Here is a 26367-nt window from a genome sequence, read left to right as displayed (position 1 = left end):
AAAAAAAAAAGAATTTCAGTTTTGCAAAATGATGGATGGTGGTAATAGTTGCACCACAACAATGTGAATTAGCTAATTCTACTGAACTGTATACTTTTTAAATTTTTTTGGCACTGGGGACTGAACCCAGGGTTGCTTTACTATTCAGCTACATCCCAAACTCCTTTAAAAAAAATTTTTTTTTTTTTTTAATTTAAGACAGGGTCTCGCTGAATTGCTTAGCACCTTGATAAGTTACTGAGGTTGGCCTCAAACTTGTGATCCTTCTTCCTGCAGCCTTCCAAATTGCTGGGATTATAGGTGTATGCCTCCAATGCCCAGTTTGAACTGCATACTTAAAAATGCTTAAGATGTTAAATTTTATGATATGTGTATTTTATCACAGTTAAATTTTTCTCAAAGCTAAGTGATATGATATTTATGAAAGTTTCCCCTTAATACAGAGATACATAGACTAAGAAACAGTGACAGTCTTCTTTATCCACTGTTTAGCCTCTCTAAATTTTGCTAGTTCTATACTCTTTCCCAGAGGTTTGGAATATATTTTCAGTTATATCTATCTATATCTATCTATCTATCTATCTATCTATCTATCTATCTATCTATATATCTATATGTTTGTTTGTTTTTGGTTTTGGGGATTGAATCCAGGGGTGCCTTTAACCACTAAACTACCTCCCCAATCCTTTTTAGTTTTTATTTGTATTTATTTTAATTTTTTATTTTTGGTACGGGGGATTGAACCCAGAGGTACTTAACCACTGAGACACATCCCCAACCCTTTTTAAATATTTAATTTAGAGATTGGGTCTCACTGAGTTGCTTAGGGCATCGCTAGGTTGCTGAGGCTGGCTTTGAACTTGGAATCCTCCTGCCTCAGCCTCTTGAGCCTCTGTGATTACAGGTGTGTGCTACCATGCTTAGCATCTTTTCAGATATTTTTCTCTTAAGACTTTGCACTAAAGATGTGTATGTTTAATTTTATCTGCCAAGTCACTTTTTAGTGTACAAATACTATTATTAGCAGTTAAGTTAAAATAAAGCAGAGGAGAATATTATTTGGAAACTGCTTTTTTAATTTCATTAAGATTAAATTTACTACACATCAAGCACCCCTACTGTGGAAATCCAAAATGCTCTGATACATGATGAAACTTGAGTGCAGTGTTCAATTCTGCCAGGGTCAGATTTCAGAGCACTTTGGACTTTAGGATTAGATCTGCTCAACTGGTAGTCTGTGTACCTATTCCAAAATCAAAAAAAAAAAAAAAAAAAGAAAAGAAAAAAGAAAGAAAGCAAACTCCAAATTTCAAACACTTCTGGTCCTAAGCATCTCAGATAAGCGATACTCAACTTATATTTCATTTATTCTCCATTATATGTATTTCCTGAAAGTAGTCTATGTAAATAAATTGTAGTAAATTACTTCAGTTCTAAGTAGATAGCCTAAGTACAAGGTAAAGGGCATGTGATAGCCTTAAATCAGTTGTTTGGTATAAGGATGCTTTTGTTTCCTCTTAATTGATCCTTAGTCTTTCCTTGATCCTATGTTATCTCTGGCTTCCTTCAACCCTCTACTCTGCTTCTGGGGATTTCATCTGTCCTCTACTCCATTACCTTTGGTGACTTCTGGTGGTTTTTGTAGTATAAAGGCCCACATGTCTGGCAGGCTCTGGAGGACCTGCAGAGTTTTCCCTACTTGACAACTCTCCGCACTTCCACGCTCTTGCATCCTGGTCTGCCTTGGTGTCCTTGATGGTCACCCTCTCTAGGGAAGCATTCTCTGTCTTACAGGTCTTGTTCACTTGTAATGATTCTTTCAGAGAGCTTATTTTAGTTCTTGATAATATGTACATGAGTGAATGTCCCATAATGTCTCGCTTCTAATGTCAGCTCAATGAGTTGGGTGATGTTTTGTTCACCATCACATTCATTTTTCTTGGCACATATTTGGCACTTAATCAGTGTTCTGAGAAAATTTACTGAATGAATAATTTGACTCTTTTCTTTTGGTACCAGGGATTAAATCCAGAGGTATTTACCCACTGAGCCATATATCTAGCCCTTTTTTATATTTTATTTAGAGACAGGGTCTTGCTGAGTTGCTTTTTAGGGCCTCACTAAATTGCTGAGATTGGCTTTGAAATCACAATCCTCCTTGTTCAGCCTCCCAAGCTGCTGGGATTATAGGTATACACCACAATTTGACTTCTTTTTCTTTTCTTTTTTTAAATATATTTTTTTAGTTATATATGGACACAATATCTTTATTTTTTATGTAGTGCTGATGATCGAACCCACATGTGCCAGGCAAGTGCTTTGCCACTGAGCTATAGCCCAAGCCCCACAATTTGACTTCTTGTAGCTTGTTTTATAGAGTTGAAGAGTTGGTCATTAGGAGTTGATATATCAGAAAGTAACCTGACTATCCAGGTGTTGATGTCTGGCAGTTTGGTTTTCAGTGAAACTGAACTGCAACTATTTTAACACTTCATCCTTTGTTTTTGTTGGGTTCTTTTAAAAAAATGAATTTGGAGCTGGGCATGATGGTACACATCTGTAATTCTAGTATCTCGGGAGGCTGAGGCAAGATGATCCACAAGTTCAAAGCCAGCCTCAGCAATTTAGCAAGGCCTTAAGCGACTTAGCAAGAACCTGTCTCAAAATAAAAAAATTAAAAAAAAAAAAGGCAGGGGGCTGGGAATGTAACTGAGTGGTTAAGCATGCCTGGGTTCAATTTGTAGTTCCAAAAAAAAAAAAAAAAATTGGATTCTGCAGTATCTGGGAGCCTAGGCTTCCATTAAGTGGAATCAAACAAACCAAGAAAATCAAGCAATCATATGTAGTGGTTCAAAATGAGCAGATATGTGAATTTCTAAAAATAAACCTGGAACAAACTGTTCTCTAATTGATATTTATTTTAATTCCAGAACATGGTCCAAGACAATTCCTGGGAAAGTGGAGTTCTTCTCTAGTGAGGGTTCAGACACATCTATACCAATTCCAATAGTGCCACTACGGGGCGTGGATGACTCCTACCCGCCCCAGAAGAAGTCTTTTATGATGCTCAAGTACATGCATGACCACTACTTGGACAAGTATGAATGGTTTATGAGAGCAGATGATGATGTTTACATCAAAGGAGATCGTCTGGAGAGTTTCCTGAGGAGTTTGAATAGCAGTGAGCCCCTGTTTCTCGGGCAGACAGGACTGGGCACCACAGAAGAAATGGGGAAACTGGCCCTTGAGCCTGGTGAAAACTTCTGCATGGGGGGGCCTGGTGTGATCATGAGCCGGGAGGTGCTTCGGAGAATGGTACCACACATTGGCAAGTGTCTCCGGGAAATGTACACTACACACGAGGATGTGGAAGTAGGAAGATGTGTCCGGAGGTTTGCAGGCGTACAGTGTGTTTGGTCTTATGAGGTAAGAGCAGAAATCTTTATTATAGGAAAGACTGTTAATTTTGTCATTAGTTCTTAATCAGTTGTAGGAAATTAGTGGTGATCCTTTTCAAGGGTTAAAATTAGTATAAATTATACATTTTTAGCCTCAGGTTTTTTTTTTCTTTCTAAGGTTTGAGATCCCCTTAATACCTTTTCTCTTGGTCTTAGCTTTTGAAGCATGCCTTCCATACCTTTGTCATAATACTTTGGTTGATGAATAATGACACTTGGGGCTTAAATAACACTAGTAGTTTGCTGATGGTCATAGTGACATTTTCATGATTTTTTAGAAAATCATTTTATCTGATTTCTGCTGACTCCACAGATAAAATTGACCTTTCTAATCTGGACATGATGACCTACACAGAGTAGAAATTTACATGTTTTGAATTTACAAAATGATTAGTAATGTGAAAAAAATAGCAGCATTTGACTTTGCATTTATTTTGAACTTTAGGGCTTGGGTAGAGTGTGTACTTAGCATACATGAGGCTTGGAGTTGCATCCCCAACACCATAAATAAACAAATATTTTGAACCTTGACTTTTTGGATAGTTGTTATAACCTGTACGTTTATAATGTAGTTCCTTTCAGATGAGGTGGTAGGCAGTTTCTGAGTTACCTTGACATGCACATGAAACTTGTTTGTTTTTGTTTTGTTTTTTTTTTTTGGTTTGTTTTCTCTAAAACCTGAGCTTTTTGAAGGAAATCTACTTGTGGTTGTTTTCTAATTAATAGTTCCAGATGATATGAGTTAGCTTTTTTACTTTTTCTGTTTTTATTGGCAGATGTGTACCTCTTGCCTGCAGTTGCAGGATCTAACAGTGAAAAAAATGGTTTCGGTTGTGTTGTGTTTAGATCGATAAACTACTTATAGTTGTGAAGAGCAGAGGAAATTGCTAGGCCTTTTGCCCAAGAAAAAGAATGTACTTTCTAATGTGAACTGTTACCTCTTTTGGAATTAATTTTCTAAAATACTTGTGTGAAGAACTGGTGTTCTTGTCTGTACTTGCCTTCCTCCCCACACTTGCTTTTAAACGTCTTATAATCACTCTATTAATTTTGTTTGAACTTTTAGGGAGGTAGACATTTTCAAGTGCATAGGAAATGGTCTTCGTGTAATTTTTAATTTTAAATTTGCAAGGGTGTTTTAAAGTGCTAGGTGTGATCTGAATGAATCCCTTAATCTTCATGTACCTATACCACTCCTCCCACCTGCTCCATTATGTAGGTATTTTGTTGGCTGGGCCAGGAGGATCTCGTTTTCATGGATTTTTGCAAGAGGAAGGCCATTTGGGGATTTCATGCTATATTAAGCAAAATACTGAAGTATTTCTGCATTTTCTCCATCCTTAATTAAGTAGATACAGCCTTAAAATATTTCATCTGTGCTAAAATATGTAATGCTTTGGGTAGTTTGGGACACTTTCTCCTGACCCTTATCTCTGAGAAGGGAGCCTTGTTGGTAGATTTATAGAGGATGTGCCTACTTCTGAGAGAGAATTGTTTTTCAAAATGTCTTACTGTAGTTATATTTGCATCTTAGATACTGCTAAGTAGATAGACACCATTAGAGCCAGTATCTTGAGTTAAATCAAGAACTTTGATACTGCACCAGTTCCAAGATATAGTTGTAAAGTAGTGTCCTGGGACTCAGGAATTGGAAGACTGGGGGATAGTTTTCTTTTTTAAAAGTAATATAACTTTAAGGTTTCCAACACTCTAGACAGGGATGCCTGGGATCATCCTGTGTGAACGCCTGGAGCCACCTCTTAGACTTGACACATCTGCAAATGGCCTCATTAGTAAAAGGGGACCTGGTTGGTGAGGAAGCTCTCTCCTTAGATGCTTCCCTTTCTCCCTGCCTTGCCGTTGGGTCAGCCAACAGCAGTAGGGAGGATCTCCCTGGGAATGTGGGGCAGTCAGTCAGGGTGTTTCTGCTGCTTTGCATAAATGCCTTATGATGACAGGGCTTTTACTAGATACTGCTGGCTTGCTCTCCCTGGTCTTAGGCCAGGTGGCTCTGTTACCAGCAGTGCTGACTGTTCTTTTTTCTCTCCTGTGAGTTGCCTGTTCATAGTTTTGGCCCACTTTTCTGTTGGAATGTTATCTGTCTTAGGGTTTTGTTGGAGTGCTTTATTTTGAACAGTGTCTTCTCTCAGACCATGACTTGTCTTTTTATCTTCATTGTGAAATTTTTATTATAGGCAAATTGTGAATCTAATTTATCATTCTTTTCCTTGATGTTCTCCCCCAACTCTCCCTTTTTTGGGGATAATCTTGTTTAAGAAATTATTCCCTTCCTGAGGTCACAAAGATTTTCCCCTATATATTTTTCTGTATGTTTAAAATTTTGCCTTACGTATGTGGTTCTTCATTATCATTTTAAAGAATCATGTCCATTGGGATATTTACCATTTTGTTAGATTTTTTCTTTCGGTAAGGCCTTAAGAACTTGTAAATTATTAGAATTTATCATTGTGTTCACCATTCAGACAAGATGAATCTTTCATGTTGGTAAGGAATTTTCATTAAACATCCTGTAAATCTGGTTTCTTCATTAAAGCTTACATAAGAAAATTGTGAGGTAGAGTCTTATGGTAAAGACAGTTATGTTAAGCTTTGGTCTTGGAAGGCACTTATTTTGCTCAATTGTAAACCTAGCCAGAAGATGTGATTTTTTTTTTCCACAAATAGAAATAATGCCTTGGATAATATCTACATAATTAAGTGACTCATGAGTCATGAGGCACAACCATCAAAATCAAAACCCAAATTTGTTTCTAAGCTTATTTTGATTACAATTGTAGTTATTTATTAATAAATAAATGACTTTTAAAACTTTACTTGGAAATAATTTTAAACTCACAGAATTTATGGGAAAGTTGAGAATATGGGCCTCGAGACTGTTAAACTCCTATAGACTTTCCCAGAATTTATCTATAGCAAGGTCTGGTTGCCCTTGTCACTGGGAGTTGGCATCATTAACTCAAGTTTTACAAGATTTTTCTGAGAAACATGATCAAAAAATTTGAAAAGCTAACTTGTTTTATTTAAGCAAATATTAATTCTGTTCTTTTAAAAAGGGAACAAAAAGAACATTTACCCACATAATCTATTGGTTTTATGTTTTTGTTTTTAATTGGGATATTCCTGTGGAAGAAACGTATAGATTTGTAAGTGTAGAACTCTGTGGATTTTCACAAACTGAACACAGTTGGGTAACCAGCACCCAAATCTTTCACTTATTTTAAGACACTCTTTGACTTGTTAAAAAAAAAAAAAAAAAAAGACATTTGGGGTAAGATAATTATTACTAAAGAAATTTGGAGAGAGGCATAGATGGATTTAATACTTTTTTTAAAAGTTATTGATTTTAATGATTAATGCTGTCACATGGTTCAGAATTCAAAATGGAAAGAGTTTACAAGGATAAATCTCTCCACTTCTCTCTCATTGGGTTTCTAAGATGAGTCAGTTCCTCAGTGTGCAGAGAGGCACCAGGAGGTGTCACAGGGTATATCACATCATGTACAAACCATTTAGTTTATGTATCTTTCCCCTTTTACATGAATGCATGTTAATATACTATTTACAGCTTGCTATTTTTCAATTAAATTTCTTGGAACATTTTCTGTTTGGTTCATCACCTTTTACAAATGTCCCTTAAGTTCTTTTCAGCAGTTTTTCTAATCAGTCATTTAGCATAACACTTCCCAACCTTTTTCACATCATGGTACTCTCACACACTGGGAGACTGACTTCAAGGGCTTCTACCCCAGCCCCTGTCTGCTGCAACCACCCCTAACCCCATACCACCCCAGACCTGGAGCAATGGCAATCTGGGCACACCTGAACTTGTTCATAATATACCTGTATGCCAAGGTACACCAGTTGTGATGCTCGATGTTAGCTAGTAAATAAGAACTGTCTTCTGAACTAGTAGGAAAATTGCAAAAGATTGAAACATGAATGGCTTTCTTTTTCTTCCACAAAGACTTTCTATACAAAGTTGAGGAGACAAAGATATGTATGTTCCCAAAAAGGAAGAAAAGTAAAGTATGAGACCCCGTGATACTGATTTTAAATTAAAGAAACTATAAGGAAGGCAAGATCGATGATGTTCTTTTTTCGGCAAGGCACATTATCTGTGGAAACCAAAGTTTACAGCAAAATATATAAAGAAGAAAAGATCTTTATTTGGCTGATTTATAAAGGCATATTGAACATTGTAACATCAGAAACCTGTTTTTTTTTTTATTATTATTTACTAATAGAAGAAATAATATCTCCTAACTGGTGGTTGTCATGGAGATGATTCATGTTGGCTTCCTCCTCATTTAGGCTGCCCAACCATCTCACCTACCAGAGAACCTGGCAGCTCCCCACCCTGTGGCCAGAGTAGATGTACCACAGACCACACACTAATGCTTTACAGTACTTCTCATGCTTACAGTGAGCCTTATTCTTTTGTTCTGGAGGTTTCGAAGTTCAGCTATTCAGAATCTACTAGATTAGAAGTGGCAAATTATCACCCCTAAAAGGGAACTACTGTACAAAGACTATCAGCAGTGAGCAGGAAAGGCATGAAGGGAAACTGAAAAATTAAAGAAAATGAGCAACACAGCAGTCTGAGACCAGTCATTGTGCTGTGGAATTCTAGTTTCATTCCATTGTGATTGTCAAATGTACTTTGTATGATTTCAATTATTTTAAAATAATTGTAATGTTTTTATGCCTAACATATGTTCTGTCCTGGAGAATGTTCCACGTGTACTTGAGAGGAATGTTGCTGTTGCGTGGAATGGTCTGTAGATGATTGTTAGGTTTAGTAGCTTTATGTTGATCAAGTTTTCTGTTTCCTTGTTGATTTTTTTTCCTAGTATTCTAGTCATTATTGAAAGTAGAGTATTGAACTTTACAATATTGTTGAATTTTCTTTTTCCTTTCTGTTATGTCAATTTTTTCTTCATTTTGGGGATTTGTTTTTAGGTATATAAAAACAGTACCTAAATATACTTAGGAATGTTTGTATGTACTGTATTTCCTGATGAATTGGTCCCTTTATTATTGTAAAATTCCTTTTTTTGTCTCTGATTACAGTTTTTGTCCAAAGTTTATTTTGTCTGATATTAACATAACCATTTCACTGATTGGCAGATCTTTTTCTGCCTTTTTACTTTTAAAGTGTATCTTTGAATCTTAAGTGTATTTCTTGTAGATACATATAATTGAATAATTTTTAAGTCCATTCTGCCAGCTCTGCCTTGTAAATGGAGTGTTTAATTCACTTTCATTTAATGTAATCATTGAGAAGGTAGGACTTATGTCTGCCATTTTGCTATTTGTTTTCTGTATTTTTTTGAAGTTCTGCTCTTTTTCAGTACTTTTATGTTTAACATATTTTCTAGTGTAGCATTTTAATTCTCTTGTCATTTCTATTTCTATATTTTGTTAAAAAGCTATTTTCTTAGTAGTTTCCCTGAGGGTTTTAATTAATATCTTAGTAACTTAGTTAAGATTAAAATCAACTTAATAACAACAGTAAACAAAAATTTTTGCTCCTGGACAGATCCATCACCTGAGTCACCTTTGTGCTGTTGTTGTCATACAAATCATATCTCCATACTTTGCCCGTCAACACAGATGTGATTCTGCAATTTGTAAACGGAGAAAAAATGGGAGTTCATAACCCACTTGAATCAAAGTGTGAAATATGATATATCAAGAACTATGTAATGTTTTGAACAACCAACAATAAAAAAATATATAAAAAAAAAAAAAAAAAAAAAAAAAAGAAATTGCTTTATGCAGTGGTTTTTAAAACCAGATTAGATAAATACATTTATGCTGTCTTTTCTATTTACCTATGTAGTTACCATTATTGGGTTCTTTATTCATATTGATTCGAGTTGTTGTATAGTGTCCTTTCATTAAGCCTGAAAGAGTTCCTTTACTTTTTCTCTTAAGGTAGGTTTTGCTAATAATGAATTCTGTTTTTATCTGGGGATATCCTAATTTCTGATTCACTTTTGAAGGATAATTTTGTTAGATGCAGACTTTTTTGGTGGCAGTATTTTTTTAGCACTTTGAATGGAGGCTTTCCGCCATCCATGATATCTATAAGAAATCAGTTGTTAATCTTACTGATGATGATCCCTTTATGTGATGAGTTGCTTTTCTTGCTGCTTTCAAGATTTTCTCTTTGTTCTCCAGTTTGATTATGATGTGCCTAGGTGTGGATCTCTCTATCATTCTTGGAATTTTTTGAGCTTATGTATGTGGATTGCTTTTCATTAATTTTGGGAATTTCTCAGCCAATATTTCTTCCAAGTATTTTTTTCTGCTGCACTGTGGCCCCCCTCCCCCGATTTCCATCATGTATATGCTGATTCATTTTTCTTTTCAATTTTTTTTCCCCAGTCTCCAGACTGGATAATATCAGTTGACCTGCCTTGAGGTTCACGGATTCACTCTTCTGCCCATTTGAATTTCAGATATTGTACTTTTCTCTCTTTTTTTTGTACTGGGGATTGAACTCAGGGGCACTTGACCACTGAGCCACATTCCCAGTCCTTTTTTTGTGTTTTAATTTAGAGAAAGGGTCTCACTGAGTTGCTTAGGGCTTAGCTTAGGGTCTCAGTCAAGTTTGAGGCTGTCTTTGAACTTGCAGTCTTCCTGCCTGGCCCTCCCAAGCTGCTGGGATTGCAGGTATGTGCCATTGCGCCCAGCAAGATGTTGTACTTTTCAATTCCAGAATTTCTGATTGGATCTTTTAAAAAGTAATAATTTCTATCCCTTATATTTTCTTACTTCTTCCCATGTCTCATAATTTTTGTTGTAAACTGAGCATTTATTATCATTTAATTGTTATGACTTTGTAAATCAGGTTCTTTTCCGTCTCTGTCACATTTTTGCTATTTGTTTAGTGACTTTTTAGAACTAGTTCCATAAAGTCTTTATTCTTTTCTGTGTGCCACTGAAGTCTCTGTTCAGTTTGCTTAGTGTTCAACTAATGTTTTGGCAGAGATTTCCTTAGTTTCCTTGAACTGATAAGTCTCCCAGTTGTTTTTTTTTTTAATGTTAATGGACCTTTATTTTATTCATTTATTTGTATGCGGTGCTGAGAACGGAACCCAGTTCCTTACAGGCATGCTAGGCAAGCACTCTCAGTGAGCCACAACCGCAGCCCCTCTCCCAGTCTTTTTTTCAGAGAGCTCTGCATATCTTTTGGCGCTTGCCCTTAATGGGCAGGCAGTTGACAACTCTGCCTTAGTCTTCACTTCCTTCTTATGCAGAGCCTCAAGGTCAGCCAGAGATGAGAACTTAGGACTTTCTCAGGTCTTTCTTAACCATACTTATGAGTGTGGCCTTCCACATTCCCAATATTTTCAGTGAAGCTTTTCAGAGTCCCATTTGGACATCTCATTGCCTAGCTTTTCTTTTTAAGCTTTTTAGTTGTCTTTTGCTCAAACACGGGAAAGCAAGGAAGGGCTGGGTGATAGAGCAGGGGAGGATGAGTTAAGGGGACAGTGTGGAGAGACTTTGATAGCCTGGGTCACCCTATTTAAAGGCATTTGGATTTTTGAACTGTTATAGACAAAATCACAATGGTACCCTTTCACACACACCACTACCCCTTTCTTCCTATTCTTCCAGCCATATTAACAGCAGTGGGTTGTGTGGATGAGAGGCCAGCAGTAAACCTCAAGTAAGAACAAGGGAAGAAATCAGAGATGATGGAAACAAAGACATTTTGACTAGAGATTAAACTGACACTTTAAAGCTAAAACTAAATGATATTTTAAAATATCTTTTTTTGTTTGTTTCTGCAGTTGATGATTTTGCAAATGTCTGTTTATGTACACTGACTATAAATCATTCTTAAGACAACTTTTGAGGGTTTGTATGAACTATAACTTCAGATTTTTCTAACAAACTAATTAGTTTTTTTAAAAGTAATTACAAAGAATTAATTACTATGGTGGCTTATAAACATCACAAATTCTTTGATAATTTTCCCTCCTGGAATATAGAACTTAATTTCCCTCCTCTTAACCTGTAGACTTGTCTTGGCTCACTTAATGGCTTACCTACCTTAACCTCATAAGTCATCTTCAAGTAGTGTACTCATCAGTATGATGAAGTGAGGACGCTTCACTTCCTTAGTAGCCTTCCCTGAAAGCATAACCCTTGCCTAGTCCGCAGGAAATGTGCATCAGATCCAAGGTGTGGGACTTCCTATAAGGTGTGACCATTGTTTTTCCAAAGTGCCAAGGTCATGAAAAGCAAGGAAAGACTGAGAAGCTCAGAGTGGAGACATGATGACTCAGTGTAGCCTGGGGCCCTGGATTGAAAGAGAAAAGGGACGTGAGTGGGAAAGCTGGTGAAGTGTAAATAAAGTCTTCAGGGAATAGTGTTATATGAATATTAATTTTTTCATTTGATATGTGTGCCATAGTTAAATAAGGTGTTAAGAGTAAAGCTGGGTGAAACAGGGCCGGGGAATTTCTTCACTGTGTTTACAACTTTTATAATCTAAGTGATTTCAAGATTAAAAAGAAGAACCCAGAGACATCTACTTGAACACAAAAGGGATGTTTCTCTGCCTGCCCCTGTATCCTCTGGGCTGCCCTGTGCCATGGGAAACTGTGCAAAGCAATAGAAGACTGGATCCTCTGTGACTCGAGTAGATATTGTACAGGATGTGATTTGCAGCTTATTGACTTCTAGGAAATCTAAAACAGAAAGGTCTTTGTTTGAGAGGGCTGCAGACTTCTAACCCTAATAAAAGAGCTTATCATTTGAGCAAGCTTATAATGTACTGTGTGGTATTACTATAAAAATTTTGTCACGGTACTATTACAGCAAAATTGTTCCTTGGCTAGCAAGAATCCTTCAACATCCACTCAACAATTTAATGCTAACCCTCTTACTGACATCATCAAGCTTAACCCTGTAGTGTTTTACTTCTTCTCACTGAACCTTTGTGGGGGTAAAGAAATCAGTATAGAGTTATTTTCTTTGATCTCTGGAACTTATTTCCAAAGCTTTTTCTTTCTTTCTTTTAAAAAATCTTCCTCTCATAGAAAAATATTGTAGTTACTACTTTCTCTTTCATGTTTATTTCATGTCTGCATTTTCCTGCAACGTGAACCCTGATTTTAAAAACATAAGACTTTGTTTTATGTGTAGTGTGGTTTATTAAAGGCAGCAAGATGAATAAAGTTCTATTTCCTTTAATATCGGAGGTATACCTGTTGGCTTTTTAGGTGTTTATAAATGAATACTGTAAAAATTTAGAATTCTTATTGTTTATTAGAGCAAGATGAGTGTGGTTGTCAAAATATTCCAGGTAATGCAAATGTAGATTTCTTTTTAATGGTTAATGTGTTAAAAACAAACTGTGCCTGCTGTGTGACAGGCCTGCTCTGGACATGGGGGGGGTTACAGGAGTGAGCCCAGCAAAACTCCTGCTCTCAATATGCATCTGCTTATCTGTGGAGACAAAATGAGGAGACAGAGACATACATAACAGCAAGTGTCACTCAATCCTCTGAAGAAGTACAAGCACTAGAAGTGGATTGAGTAGTGGAGGAATGGGGCTGCTAGACCAGCTGAAAGAGTAAGAAGTGAATCTTTTTTTTTTTTTTTTTTTTTAAATCTGGGAAGTATCATTTCAGGCAGAGGGAATGTGATGTGCATTATCAGGACCAGGAGGTGGGTGGCTGGAGCATTTGAGTTAGGAACTGGATCTTACGAGACCTCTCCATGATGAGAGTATTGGGTATTAAGCTAAGGGGTGGAGGAGTAGGGGGAAAGCCTTGGGAGTCAGGTTCAGGGGCGTGCAGGGATTTAACATTTGCAAACTAGTCCCCTGCTTCTCTGGTTGGTATGTGAGCAGGAAGATTGTTTAGCAGCTGAGTGGTGAGAAGTGATTAGTCAGTGGATGAATTTTGCAGGTAGAGCTGATAGGACATGGGAACAGAGAAAAGTTGCCCAAGCAGTTGGAGGAGTGGAATTCCTCTGGAAGAGGAAGATAGGAAATTCAGGCTACAGATACAAACGTGAGTCATCACCATAGAGATGTTATTTAGGGCCAGAGACACATGATATCATCTAGGGATTGAGGGAAGTCTAGGGGAGGAAATCCTGAGGTCCAGCTGGGGCTTTCTCGGGTTAGAGGTCAGACATGAGGGGGACCCACAAAGGAGACAGGGGAGGCCAGTAAGATAGAAGGAAAACTATACCTTTGATTTCCATTTGCTTAGTTTGAGCTTGAAATGTTTGAACACTTAACATTTGGTTAGCTTGGAAGGTGGTAATGTGGGAGGATTTTTTCAAACTGAACATTATCTTCTTTAAAGAGAGAATCCTTGGGTATGGGTGGATAGTGTGGGAGGTGTGCTACAATAATGAAGGGAAACTTTTTTTTATCTGCTGATGACTGGTGTGCGGAACAGTGCTTGAGAATAATAGAACTTTGGGTACTAGCCTGAAGACCATTGGACCACAGAGGGCTGTGATCAGCATTGCTCCCTTTTCCCCCCACAGAAGCTAATTGCTATTTGTTTGGAATTGTAAGCTATGGAGCCTGTGTTGTAGAGGTTTTTATTTATCATGTTTATTCCCCCTAATAGTCTTGCTGTGTTGTCCAAGTTGATCTTGAATTCCTGAACTGATTCTTTTCAAGCCTCAGCTTTCCATGGGCTAGCATCACTGTGTTTGACTATTTATTATGAAATTTGATACTCCCTCTATTGATTTAGACTTGTATGGTTTTGTTTAGCTTTAAAGACATAAGCCCCTCACTCCCATAGAAAAAAACACATCCCCAAGAAGCATCTTCACACCCTTTATTAGTTGCTTTAGAAACGTACCATGGGGTCAGCCTTTCTTTTGTAATCTTTGGTCTATAAAACTCCCTAATAGACTGAAAGCTAAATGATCACCAGGCAATCTTAGTCATTTTGTAACAGATATTATAGATTGATAGAACTTTTATGTGGTCTTAACAGGAAGGCAGAAATCAGTATTAAGTTTAGGAGATAAGTTATTGAAAATTGATTCAGTTAAGTCCTGGTAGTAAAGAATTTCTTAGAGGTAGATGAGGTTTTAAAGGATATCTTTTGATTTTGTTATATGGAGAAAACCTATTTAAAGTGTGTTCTAACCCAATTTTCTCTTCCCTAAAACAGGGTCACATAACTAGTCTAGGGTTGTACTACTTGTGAAGAGAAAAATTCAGAATTTGAGTCCAGGCAGTCTGACTGGAGGGCCTGCAGTTATAATTGTAATGATCATGTTTTCTTTATAATATTGCGCTCGAAATATAGCAAACTTTTTTTCGTTGTTGCAAATATTACCAGTATTCATTTAAAAAGAATCCATAAAGTTTAGTTGTGAAGAATTTTAGACAAAAGGAAAATCTTTAGGGTTCTTGTATTTCTTTGGGATATTTTTAGTGTGCGCATACATTTACGAGAATGTTCAAGGTAACAGTTAGGTATTGTGGTACTCTGTTGGTTGATTGGTTAGAGTCTTGCTAAAGTAGTAACTTAAATGGATTTAAAGTAGTGAATAGCAACCTATGAACAAACGAGGTATTTGATCTTCTCTTAGGAAGTTTTTAGTATTCCTGGGTCAGTTTCTTAAAGTTCTTAGTCTTAAAATTCCTGTACAGTCTCTTTAAAGATGCTGGTCAGACTCTTTCTTAAGCCCTCTGAATTCTCTGACCTTGATGAAAGCATTCATGACCTCTGTAGCTGAGGATGGTGCTTTCTACATTAACAGCTGAGTTCATGTGTATTTGGTGGTAATCCCTGTAAGAAAGAAAAAAACCTGTCATTGTCATTCAGAAATATTAATTCTCTGTTCTAATTTTGTAAGGGAAATCCATTTGATATCATGTGTAGTCAGTTCAATAATGGCCACCCAGAGATATCAAGTTCTGGGTAAATAGTGCCTTACTGGGAAAAGGGGTCTTTGGAGATAGAGTTAAGCTGAGGATCTTTGAGGTGAGGATATTACCCTGGATTATCCTGGTGGGCCCTGAATGCCATCATAGTTTTTTTTTTTTTTTTTTTTTAGTTGAGAGAGACAAAGAGGGGGATAGAAGACAAAAAGGTTGGTGAAGTAGTACGTGGTGGCAGTGCATGCCTATAGTCCCAGCTACTCAGGAGGCTAATGCAGGAGGATCTCAAATTTGAGACCAGCCTGGGAGCAAGATCCATCCTGTCTTGAAATAAAAATTTTAAAAAGGAGTTGAGATGTAGCTCAGTGGTAGAGTGTCCTTGGGTTCCATCTCTAGTCCCCCTCCCTCCTACAAAACCATGTGAAAAAATTAGAGATAGGAGTCATGCAGCCATGAGCTCAGGAATGCTGGCAGCCACCAGGAACTGGAATGAGCCAGGCTTTCTCAGAGAGGGGGCAGCTCTGCCAGCTTTCAGACTTGTAATGTCCAGAATTGTGAGGGTATCTGTTTTTCAAGCCGCCAAGTCTGTGGCAATTTGTTATAGCAGCCTCAAAACAAATACAGAATGCCACCCAGAGTGTGACCCCTCAAGATATAAGGACAAGGGCTCTATGGCCCCATCATGGAGCTGCACACCTATAGAGAACCATGTTCTTTAAACTTGTTGCATCTCTTCTAAATCTGTCTTGCAGGTATGTTGTATTAAGTACCTGGCACAGGAGAAGCACTCAGTAGTAGTTTTTTTAAACTGAGCTGAACCCAGAGGTGATTAACCACTGAGCCCCATCACTGTTGATGTTGTCCCTGCTCACCTGGCTGGGTCAGGTTGGTCAGGTTTCTCCGTTAGAAAGCCATTCTTACCCTCCCCACTCTGCATTCTGTGCTCTTGGAGAGGAAGTCTCTGTGGATAGCCCACACTAGAGTGGGGGAGTTTTGCTCTCCTCCTTCAGGGTGGAATAGCTACATAATTTAGAATTTTTCTGTACAGGAGATTTGTCTATTCTCCCCCATTTGTTTAGTTACTTATGACTATTGATGTGGATTCATGGATGTTTAGTTTGTATTGTGGCTTATATACTACTTTATTTTGTTGATAAAATTGTTCTAGTTTTGGCTTTTGGGGGTTCTTTCAGTTGAACCTGCCTTTCTTTTATAGCACTTTCTTTCTTCTGACACTAGAAGATGCCCCAGGCTCATCTTGTGTATTTCCTGCCCCAGTCTGAGAATCAGCAGTTTCTTTAAGGATCCCAGGATCCATTTTTTTGGAGAATACTATTAGAAACCAGGACCTAGGTACTGGGTGTATTTGTATACTAACCTATGTATATAGGCAGATCTGTAAATTTCTCTGTATGTGGTTGTTAGGAACTTTTTGTTGCTGTGACCTAATACCTGACCAGGACAACTTAGAGGAGGAAAGCTTATTTTGACTCACCTCATGGTGGCTGGAAGCAGAAAGAGGAGGAGGAGGAGCCAGGGAGACAAGACATGGCCCCCAGTAACCCCACCTGCCTATAGTTACCACCCAGAAATCTATTCAAATTATTAATCCATCAAATAGATTCATCTAGGTCATAGCTCTCATAATCTGATCATTTTACCTCCTGCATTAACACAGCAGCTTTTGGGGGACAACTTATATCCAAACCATAATAGTATATGACCATCTGCATTTATTTTAGTGAAAAGATGAATCCATACTCTGCTCTCCAACTCTAATCTTTACCAGGTGGGTCATTCTAGCTTCCTCCCTTTTCTTTATTGCCAACTTCCCACCCTAGCAGTAAGAAGCCTGGCTTTCACCATCTGCCACCTATCTACTTAATTCTTCAATCCAGTATTCATTCTTTGTGGTTTTGGAATTTTATCATGTATCCTTATGGGAAACAACTTCACCAGCCAGACTACAGTGCTTATGTACCGTTTCATTTGCCTTTAATCTTGAAGTCTCTACTCATTTTCCAGGTTACTTAGCAACCTTCTCCCTTCACCTTCTTCAATGAAGGTGTTGTGTGTGTGTGTGTGTGTGTGTGTGTGTGTGTGTGTGTGTATATATATATATATATATATATATATATATAATACATTTAGGTTTTTTTTCCCAGTCTGCATTCTATCCTGGGATTCCTTGACCTCTTAAATGATTTTTTTATGTTTGTGTACATTGAAATTGCTTTTGTACTATAAAGTTCTGTGGGTTTTGACAAATGCATTATCAGATATTCACTGGTAAATTTATTCTTTTTTTTTGTACTGGGGATTCAACCCATGGGTGCTTAACCACTGAGCCACATTAACCACTGTGCCACATTGCAAGTCCTTTTTAAATACATTTTATTTATAAACAAGAGTCTCGCTGAGTTGCTCTGGGCCTCACTAAATTTCTCTGGCTGGCTTTGAACTTGTGATCCTCCTGCCTCAGCCTCCCAAGCCACTGGGATTACAAGCATTTGGCACCACACCTGGCTCCATTAACTTTTCTACAGAGTAGTTTCACTGTTTGGAAAGTCTCTGCACTTCACTATTCAGTGCTCCTCTCCCCCCACCCCTTACCAAGACCATGGCAACCACTCTTCCATAGTTTGGCCTTTTCTAGAATGTCATATAATTAGAATTACACAGTATGCAGCTTTTTTAAACTGATTTCTTTCACTTATCATTTAGATTCATCCATGTCTTCTTGTAGCTTGATATCTCATTTCTTTTTTATAGATGAATAATATTCCATGTTACGGACATGTACCATAGTTTGTGTATGCAGCTGTTGAAGGATATCTTGGTTGTTTCCAGGTTTTGGTAGTTAGAATAAAGCTCTTAAAAACATTTATATGCATGTTTTTGTGTGGATGTGTTTTTAAATCACTGGGTAAATACATGAATGTAATTGTGGAGTTTAGCTAAGATGCTGTTTAGCTTGGAGATACCACACTGTTTCCCACTATGACTTACTGTTGTGCATCCCTAGTAGCAGTGAATGAGAGTTCCAGCTGGTCTTCATACTCTCCAGAAGGGAACTTTGTCAGTGTTTTGGATTTGAGCTATCTTAATAGTTACATAGAAGCACTTTTTGTTTCAGGAGGGGCTTTTATTTGATTCTGTATTTCTGTTTATAATTCAGACAAGTGGCTCTTTCCATTTTTTTTTTTTTTTTGTCTAACTCTGTGAGGATATGGAAAATTGTTGGATTGATCTTTGAGGTTGGTTTGAATTTTCTATTTTTTATGGTTTTTCATGTGCCTTAGGCATCTAGAATATTAATACAGAGTGCTTATCCTTAATGGCAAATATTTTAAAGACAAGTCTAAACAGCTAATAGATTATTGCATTCCATATTTAATACCTAGATGATTATTAACAACCTAAAAGGATTTAGAAGAGATGTACATGAATCGTTCACTCATTTGTTGTTAAGTAGATACATTAAAAAAATTTATTTGTTCTTTTTAGTTATATATGACAGTAGAGTGTATATTGACAAACATACATGGAGTGTAACTTCCCACTTTTGTAGTTGTATATGACGTGAAGTTATACTGGTCGTATATTCATATAGTTAGGTCTTATTCATTCTACTTTCTTTCCCATTCCCTTTCTCCCACTTCCCCTTGTCCAATCTGGTGAACCTCCCCACCACCACCTCTTGTAATCATCTGCATATCAGAGAGAACATTTGGCCTTTGGTTCTTTGGGATTGGCTTATTTCACTTAGCATGATATTCTCCAGCTCCATCCATTTACCAGCAAATGCCATGATTTCTTTCTTCTTTATGGCTGAGTAATATTCCATTGTGTATATTACCACATTTTCTTTATCCATTCACTTGTTGAAGGGCACCTAGGTTGGTTCCATAACTTAGCTATTATAAATTGAGCTGCTATCCACATTGATGTGGCTGTGTCACTGCAGCTGCTGATTTTAAGTCCTTTGGGTATATGCCGAAGAGTGCTATAACTAGGTCAAATGCTGGTTCCATTTCTAGTTTTTTGAGGAGTCTCCATACTGCTTTTCATATTGGCTGCACCAGTTTGCAGTGCCACCAATAATGTATGAGTGTACCTTTTTCCCCACATCCTCGCCAACACTTATTGTTGTTTGTCTTCATAATAGCTGCCATTCTGACTGGAGTGAGATGAAATCTTAGTTTTAATTTGCATTTCTGTAATTGCTAGTGATGTTGAACCTTTTTTCATATATTTGTTGACCATTCATATTTCTTCTTCTGTGAAGTGTCTGTTCAGTTTCATTGTTCATTTGTTGACTGGGTTATTTGTTTTTTGGTGTTAAGTTTTTTGAGTTCTATATATGTTGGAAATTAATGCCCTATCTGAGGTGCAGGTGGCAAAGATTTTCTCCCATTCTATAGGCTCTCTCTTCATGTTCTGGATTGTTTCCTTTGCTATGGAAGCTTTTTAGTTTAAAGTCATCCCATTTATTGATTCTTGATTTTACTTCTTGCCTTTTAGGAGTCTTGTTGAGGAATTTGTTTCCTAAGCCAACATGATTGAGATTTGGGCCTAATTCTTCTTCTAGTAGGCACAGTGTCTGTGGTCTAATGCCTAGGTCCTTGATCCACTTTGAGTTTTCAACAGGTAAATTTGTGTGATAATGGTGCTGTGTGGCAAGAGCACTAAGATGAGTAAACATACCTATCCTTGCCATTTTTGAATTTAAGAAAGACAGAACATGTATGTATTTCTGTGTATATTACATATACACATAAAATATATATTTGTGAATCATATTTATTTATTTATTTATTTATTTATTTATTTATTTCTGTAAGCCATTAAGTGCTTTTCAAAATCAACATCCAGCAAATAATTATGTACCTACACTGTACTTCACTGGGGGACCCAGGGGGATAATACACAGGTCTCTGCCCTTGTGGAATTTTGTCCTTGTGCAAGGTGATTATTTCATTAGTTACAACTGTGGTGCTCACATGAAAACAAGTACACAATCTGTGACAATATGAGCACGATCCCCCTGGGCTGAAGCGTGAGGATCCGAACTGGTGCTTGAAGGTTGAGAAAGAGGTTCAAAGGCTCAAGTGGCAAGGTAGGGTCCTCTGAGAAGAGCCCAAGCAATTAGTGAAAGTCGACTAAATTGAGGGCAGTCAGGCAGTAGAGCCTGTGAATGTTATTTTATCCTTGCTTTAATTTGGATATTTTGCCCCAGCAAGGACTGTTTTTACTTCATAGCCCAATCCCTTCCCTTCATAGGAAAATAAAGTATTGATGGTTTAATTAAATGTACCCTTGCAAAGAATGAATGTTTTTGAGAATATATTTATACTGTCATAAAATAGAAACAGTAGAGACAAATATAGAGTAAAAACATTCGAGGTAATCAAGAAGGATCAAAGATGAGTAAGACAAGAATCCCACTTCCAAGGAGTTGTCCCAGGAGAGAGATACCATATGTAATCATGTCAGTGAGAAGTACTAACAGGCCTAGGAACAGGGTCTTGCAGGAAACCCAAGTCAGGGTGGCAGGGACAAGTCCAAGTGTGGGGTGACTGCTGCTCAGAGCCTTGTGGAGGAAGACTGTACAGCACAGACATACCAGGGAATGAGGAAACAGGGCCAAGGTCATACATAGGATGAGGTCCCTGTGCTGTGACCATGTACAGGGTCATATACAAGGGACAAGAAACAAGGTCCAAGGTCAAATGGCAGTGACAAAGAGGCATATAATGAGATTGCTGGTATAAGAATATGCTTAAGTCTGTTTACAGGTGAAAATTATTTGATTATAAAAAATAACTTTGGGAGAATTTACTTTTCTATATATTTTAAATCATAGAAGATTCTGTGCCATGGCAACTTCATGAAGAGCTTACTTAGTTTCTAGTAAATTTTGTAAACTTCATTTTTTGTGGCCTTTCAAACTAAGTTTGATCTTCCTGGCATTGTAAACTCATTGATAGTGTGCTCTAGAAAACTTTTAAGGTTTTAATTGCTGACTTATAGGCTATAATATACTTGTATTTTCAGGTCTTTACATATAAGTCAAAGCTTATAAACATCTATTAAAATTATATGGATGTACCCAATTGAAAAAAAAATATTTTCTTTTAACATGGCAGATGGAAGCAAAAAATTTGTGGGGTGAGATCTTGCTTTGGTCATTGCTTTCCTGCAAAAAGGGCATATAAGTACTTTTGTGATAGAATCTATAGTGAAATAAGTTCCTTGAATTTTTGCACAGGCCCTGGTAGGTAGGTGTTTGGTGCTGGGGGAGGGCAGTGGGATGTGAGATGTGCTGTGCTGTGCTGTGCCCATTAACCTGGAGTTGCTGCATCTTCAGTAAAAGTAAGATGAGGCTGAGGTGGGCAGGTGGAGTCATGAGTGCTGAGCGTGCACACGAACGTGCCTGATGTGTGTACCCAGCATGTTTCATAGTCCCTCCCCACCTGTTGCCTCCAACCCTGCAGGTGATGAATCCTGGTCACTCAGGACTGACCCAAAGGAAACCTACTTATCATACCTGGACTATGTGTTTAGGATCTCAAGAGCTAGTTCTTTTTGGATGGAAAATGAAGAGTGAGCTATACTGCCACTTCCTTCTGAGTATTTTTGCTTTTTTAACTACATTGGTGTTTTTAAAACACCAAATCTTAGGAAATCACCCACTGCAGTAGGAACTTAGTAAATATTTATTGGTATGGAAGTTTGCCTTGCTTCAAGATCTGATCTGTCAGAGACATATTTTCTCATTTTTTTTTTTTTTACGAGAGAGAGGCGGGGAGAGAGAGAGAGAATTTTTTAATATTTATTTTTTAGTTATTGGCGGACACAACTTCTTTGTTTGTATGTGGTGCTGAGGATCGAACCCGGGCCACACGCATGCCAGGCCAGCGCACTACCGTTTGAGCCACATCCCCAGCCCCGACAGCACATTTTGTATTTTTTTTTCAGTTTGGGAATAGTTTTTTTTTGTGTGTGTGTGGTTTTGTTTTGTTTTGCATAGTACTAGGGATTGAACCCAGGGCCTTGCATCTGCTAAGAAATCACTTTCTACTGAGCCACATCCCCATCCCTTTTTATTTTTTATTTTCAAACAGTCTCTTGCTAAAGTTACTTAGGGCCTCGCTAAATTGCTCAAGCTGTCTTTGAAATTGTGATCCTCCTGCTTCAGCCTCTGCCACTTGGATTATAGGTATGCGCCACTATACTTGGCAGGAATAGTTTTAGAGTATTCAGTCTGTTTACTTTTAATATAATAACTGACACATGTGTTTAAATATACTATTTTTACTACTTGTGTTTTATTAGTCCACCTCTTCTAAATCTCTTTCCCTCCCTTTCCTTCTTTTGGATTACTTTTTTTGTGTTTATTTTTTCTTCTCTGCCATTTATTTAGTATTTAACTAGTACAGATGATGTCATGCAGTTTAGACTTATTAAAGACAGTAAATCTCATTTTCCAGGAAATGCAAGGATTTTAGAACTCTGCAACTCCATTTTACTCCTTCCACCATTTGGGCTGTTGTCATGTGTGTTTATCCTACAAGACATCTTTATTACTGTTTCATGCAGTTAATTTCTGTTTAGATTTACCTTTATAGTTACCTTTCTCTTATTCTGTATTCCTTCATGCATCTTTGTTCTTCCATCTGTGATTCTTTTCTTCCTTTCAGAAGAATTAACTCTTTCAAATTTCTGTGAAGCAGGTCTTGATGTTGATAAATTCAGTTTTTGTTTGTCAGGAAAATTTATTTCAATTTCATTTTTTTTTCAAAAATTTTTGCAAAATTTCCATCAAAGCTGAAATATTTTTTTCAGTGAATGCTTGTATATACACACTTAGATTCTGTGTTTTATTAGATTCTGTGTTTTACTTCCTTTATTATGTGTATGTCCAGCCATCTTATTTTTTGATGTATTTGAAGGTAAATCGAAGCCATTGGTACATGTTTCCTCTAAGTATTTCAATATACCTTTTATTATCTAGACTTTACTATTGGTTTAAGGTATTTTTCCTTGAGATAATATTTATATTCTTTTCAGTTGCAGTTTGCCATTAAACCTATTATGTTTTATTTGTATTTTAGCAGAATATTTTAGTTTGGTGTTTTCCATTTGGTGTTTTTAGTAGCTTAATGTTCTCTGCTGAAATTCCCCACTTTGTCACCTATTTCTTGAACATATTAATCACTTTATATTAAAGTCTATATGTAGTCGGTATGGATTTCTTGTATTTGCCCTCTCCATCCCAATTTTCAGTCATTTGTGGGTCTAATACTGGCATGACTAGTAACTTTTTTAAAAAATCATTTTATCTTTAATAACGTGGCAATAATTCAAAACATGAAAAACATGTTCCCTTTAAAGAGGATGCCACCTGATGGCCTCATACAAGCATGATCAAAGGCAGTCAGAGGAGACCGGATTCCAAAGGGCATGGGTGGCAAGAAAGCTTCATGGCTCACAGATTGACGCGTTTGGTTATAGATTCTCCGAAACGAGCAGGTGACAGATGAAACATGAAATTTAAGGGATCCTCAGAGAACAGGGCGCAGTTGCTGGGTCATGAGCACCTTGAACATTTCTTTTTTTTTTTTTTTATTTTTTATTTATTTTTTAGTATTTGGCGGACACAACATCTTTGTTTGTATGTGGTGCTGAGGATCGAACCCGGGCCACACGCATGCCAGGCGAGCGCGCTACCGCTTGAGCCACATCCCCAGCCCCACCTTGAACATTTCTTGATGGTGATTCAGTGTCTCGAGTATTTGTCGTCCGGGGAGAACCAGGCAGGATGGGCTGAGCAGGTCTGTTGTCCCATAGGGTCAAATTTCTTCAGCGTGTAGACCTGATCTCCTTGCTCATTGAGATGACACTGGAGAAACATGACCACGTTTAAACCTGAGATTCCAAGTCTGTTTGCCATGACTAGTAACTTTTGACTCAGTTGCAAACATTGTGTGTAAAACATTGCAAGTCCCTGGATATGATTAGTGTTTTCCAGTGAGAACATTAATTTGCTTTTGACAATGAACATAAGAACAGGTTATCTTACACCCAACAGGGACTGAGCTGTTTCAAACTTGCCTCATCTTTATGAGTTGGTCTATTCTGGTTCAATTGTGTTCTAAAGACATAGTTTTCCTCTCCTTCCTCCATTTTCCTCCTCCTCTGTTGTGTGTGTGGAGGGGGGCGGGGGTGACTGGGGATTAGGACCTAGGGCATCACACATGCTTAGCATGTGCTAAGGGCTACACCCCAGCCCTTTGCAGTCATTTAATTATAATAAAAAAATTTTTTTTTAGTTGTAGATGAACATGATAACTTTGTTTTATATGTGGTGCTGAGGATCAAACCCAGTGCCTCATGCATGCTAGACAAGTACTCTACCGCTGAGTCATAACCCCAGCCCAGCACTCAAAAGTTTATGAGGGTTAGCCTGTAGGTAGGAAGAGAAATAACAGTGTTAGATAAAGATAAGTACTTTGAGAGTATTTTGACAGTACTAACTTGTAAGATTAACCTTAAAGGGTTTTCATTGCAAAGTTTAAGACACTTTTATACTTTGTTGAAATTGCTGTTTAAGTTGTCCTTCAGGGCAGAAGAATTACATTTTCCAGTAGATTTGTTTTTACACTGATAATGTTATGCCCGTATCAGTCCTCTCCTACTAATAAACTGAAGAGAGCCCCTAGTGTGTGTTCTGAGATAATACTTAGCAATTGGAAAAGTTACTGATTTGATTATAACCTATGCTGGAAATTAAATAAAGTAAGTATAGAAAGATTCATTTTTACTGCTTTTTCTTCTTTGTTTACTTCATGTAAACATGTCTTATTGTTGCTTAGCTACTGACCTTGTATTTGTTATTTTTGTTTAACAGTCTCCCCCTCCCCCAATGAAACACTGAATGTGTATAATTCCAGTCTAAACTCAATTCTTTTTATTTAAAATAGAAAAAGTCTCGTGGAATACAGGGAGATATCTCTTTATTATTTTTCTACAAATCTGTATATAAGTTGAAATGTTATTAAAATGAATGGATTTTTAAATGCTGTGTTTATGTCTTTTTATTCACTTTCAATATGAAATATGTCCTCAGACTTGAGTTTTATGATATTGATACTTTTGAAGACTACAGACCAGTGGAATGTTAATTAGTTTGGATTTTTAAAATTGTTTTCTTCTGAATTGATATATATATATAGTATGCATTTTAGGCAGAAATGTTACAGAAGTGACACTGTCTTCTCTTTGAATTTTAGCAGTTCATGATTTTTCTTTGTTTCACTATTGGTGGTGTCTGCCAGGCTTCTCCATTGCAAAGTTACTTTCTTTCTTTCTTTCTTTTTTTTTTTTTAAGAGAGAGATGAGAGAGAGAGAGAATTTTTTAATATTTATTTATTTTAGTTCTCAGCGGACACAACATCTTCGTTTGTATGTGGTGCTGAGGATCGAACCCGGGCCGCACGCATGCCAGGCGAGCGCGCTACCGCTTGAGCCACATCCCCAGCCCGCAAAGTTACTTTTTTTCTTATAATTAGTAAGCACACTTGTGGAGAGCTGCTTTAAGGCTATATAAATACCCTGTTCTTCAAACTCACACCTATGTTTTAGCATCTATTGATGTTTCTTGACTGAATAAATTAATATTGTGATGTTTGCCAACTGGTGATTTTATAATCCTGCCATTGCTTCTACTGTTATTAGCTGTAAGTAAAGTTTATTCCTCTTCCCATTTATTTATTCATGTATGTGTTTGTATGAATATAGACTCTTGCATTCCTATTTTGTTCAATGGGTTATAATCTCTTTCTGTTATTATATTTTCTTATTTAAATATCCCAGATTTGTCCAGTCCTTTTGTGAGGGTTCTGTGTTTTTCTGGATATGTTTCTATATTATCTGAGCAATTTCTTGCTTCTGGTACAGTAAGATGTTCCATACTCTTATGTTTTCCTGTCCTGATTTCTCTAA

At 37.2% G+C, this 26367-nt stretch overlaps 1 protein-coding gene and 1 pseudogene across 1 annotated transcript in view; one reads left to right on the top strand and one right to left on the bottom strand.

The window, feature by feature from the left end:
• Chsy1 (chondroitin sulfate synthase 1) overlaps nt 1-26367 on the top strand; it is a 73586-nt gene that overhangs the window by 13640 nt on the left and 33579 nt on the right. The window contains exon 2 of the mRNA XM_076848855.2: nt 2931-3426. Within this exon, the coding sequence (XP_076704970.2) occupies nt 2931-3426 (496 nt within the window). The remainder of the gene's footprint in view (nt 1-2930; nt 3427-26367) is intronic.
• On the bottom strand, nt 23928-24277 carry LOC143393507 (H/ACA ribonucleoprotein complex subunit 3-like; annotated as a pseudogene).

This window comes from Callospermophilus lateralis, chromosome 3 (assembly GCF_048772815.1).
Source record: "Callospermophilus lateralis isolate mCalLat2 chromosome 3, mCalLat2.hap1, whole genome shotgun sequence".
NCBI lineage: Eukaryota > Metazoa > Chordata > Mammalia > Rodentia > Sciuridae > Callospermophilus > Callospermophilus lateralis.
Note: the sequence above shows the minus strand (reverse complement) of the source record. Positions and strands in the feature narration are given on the sequence as shown.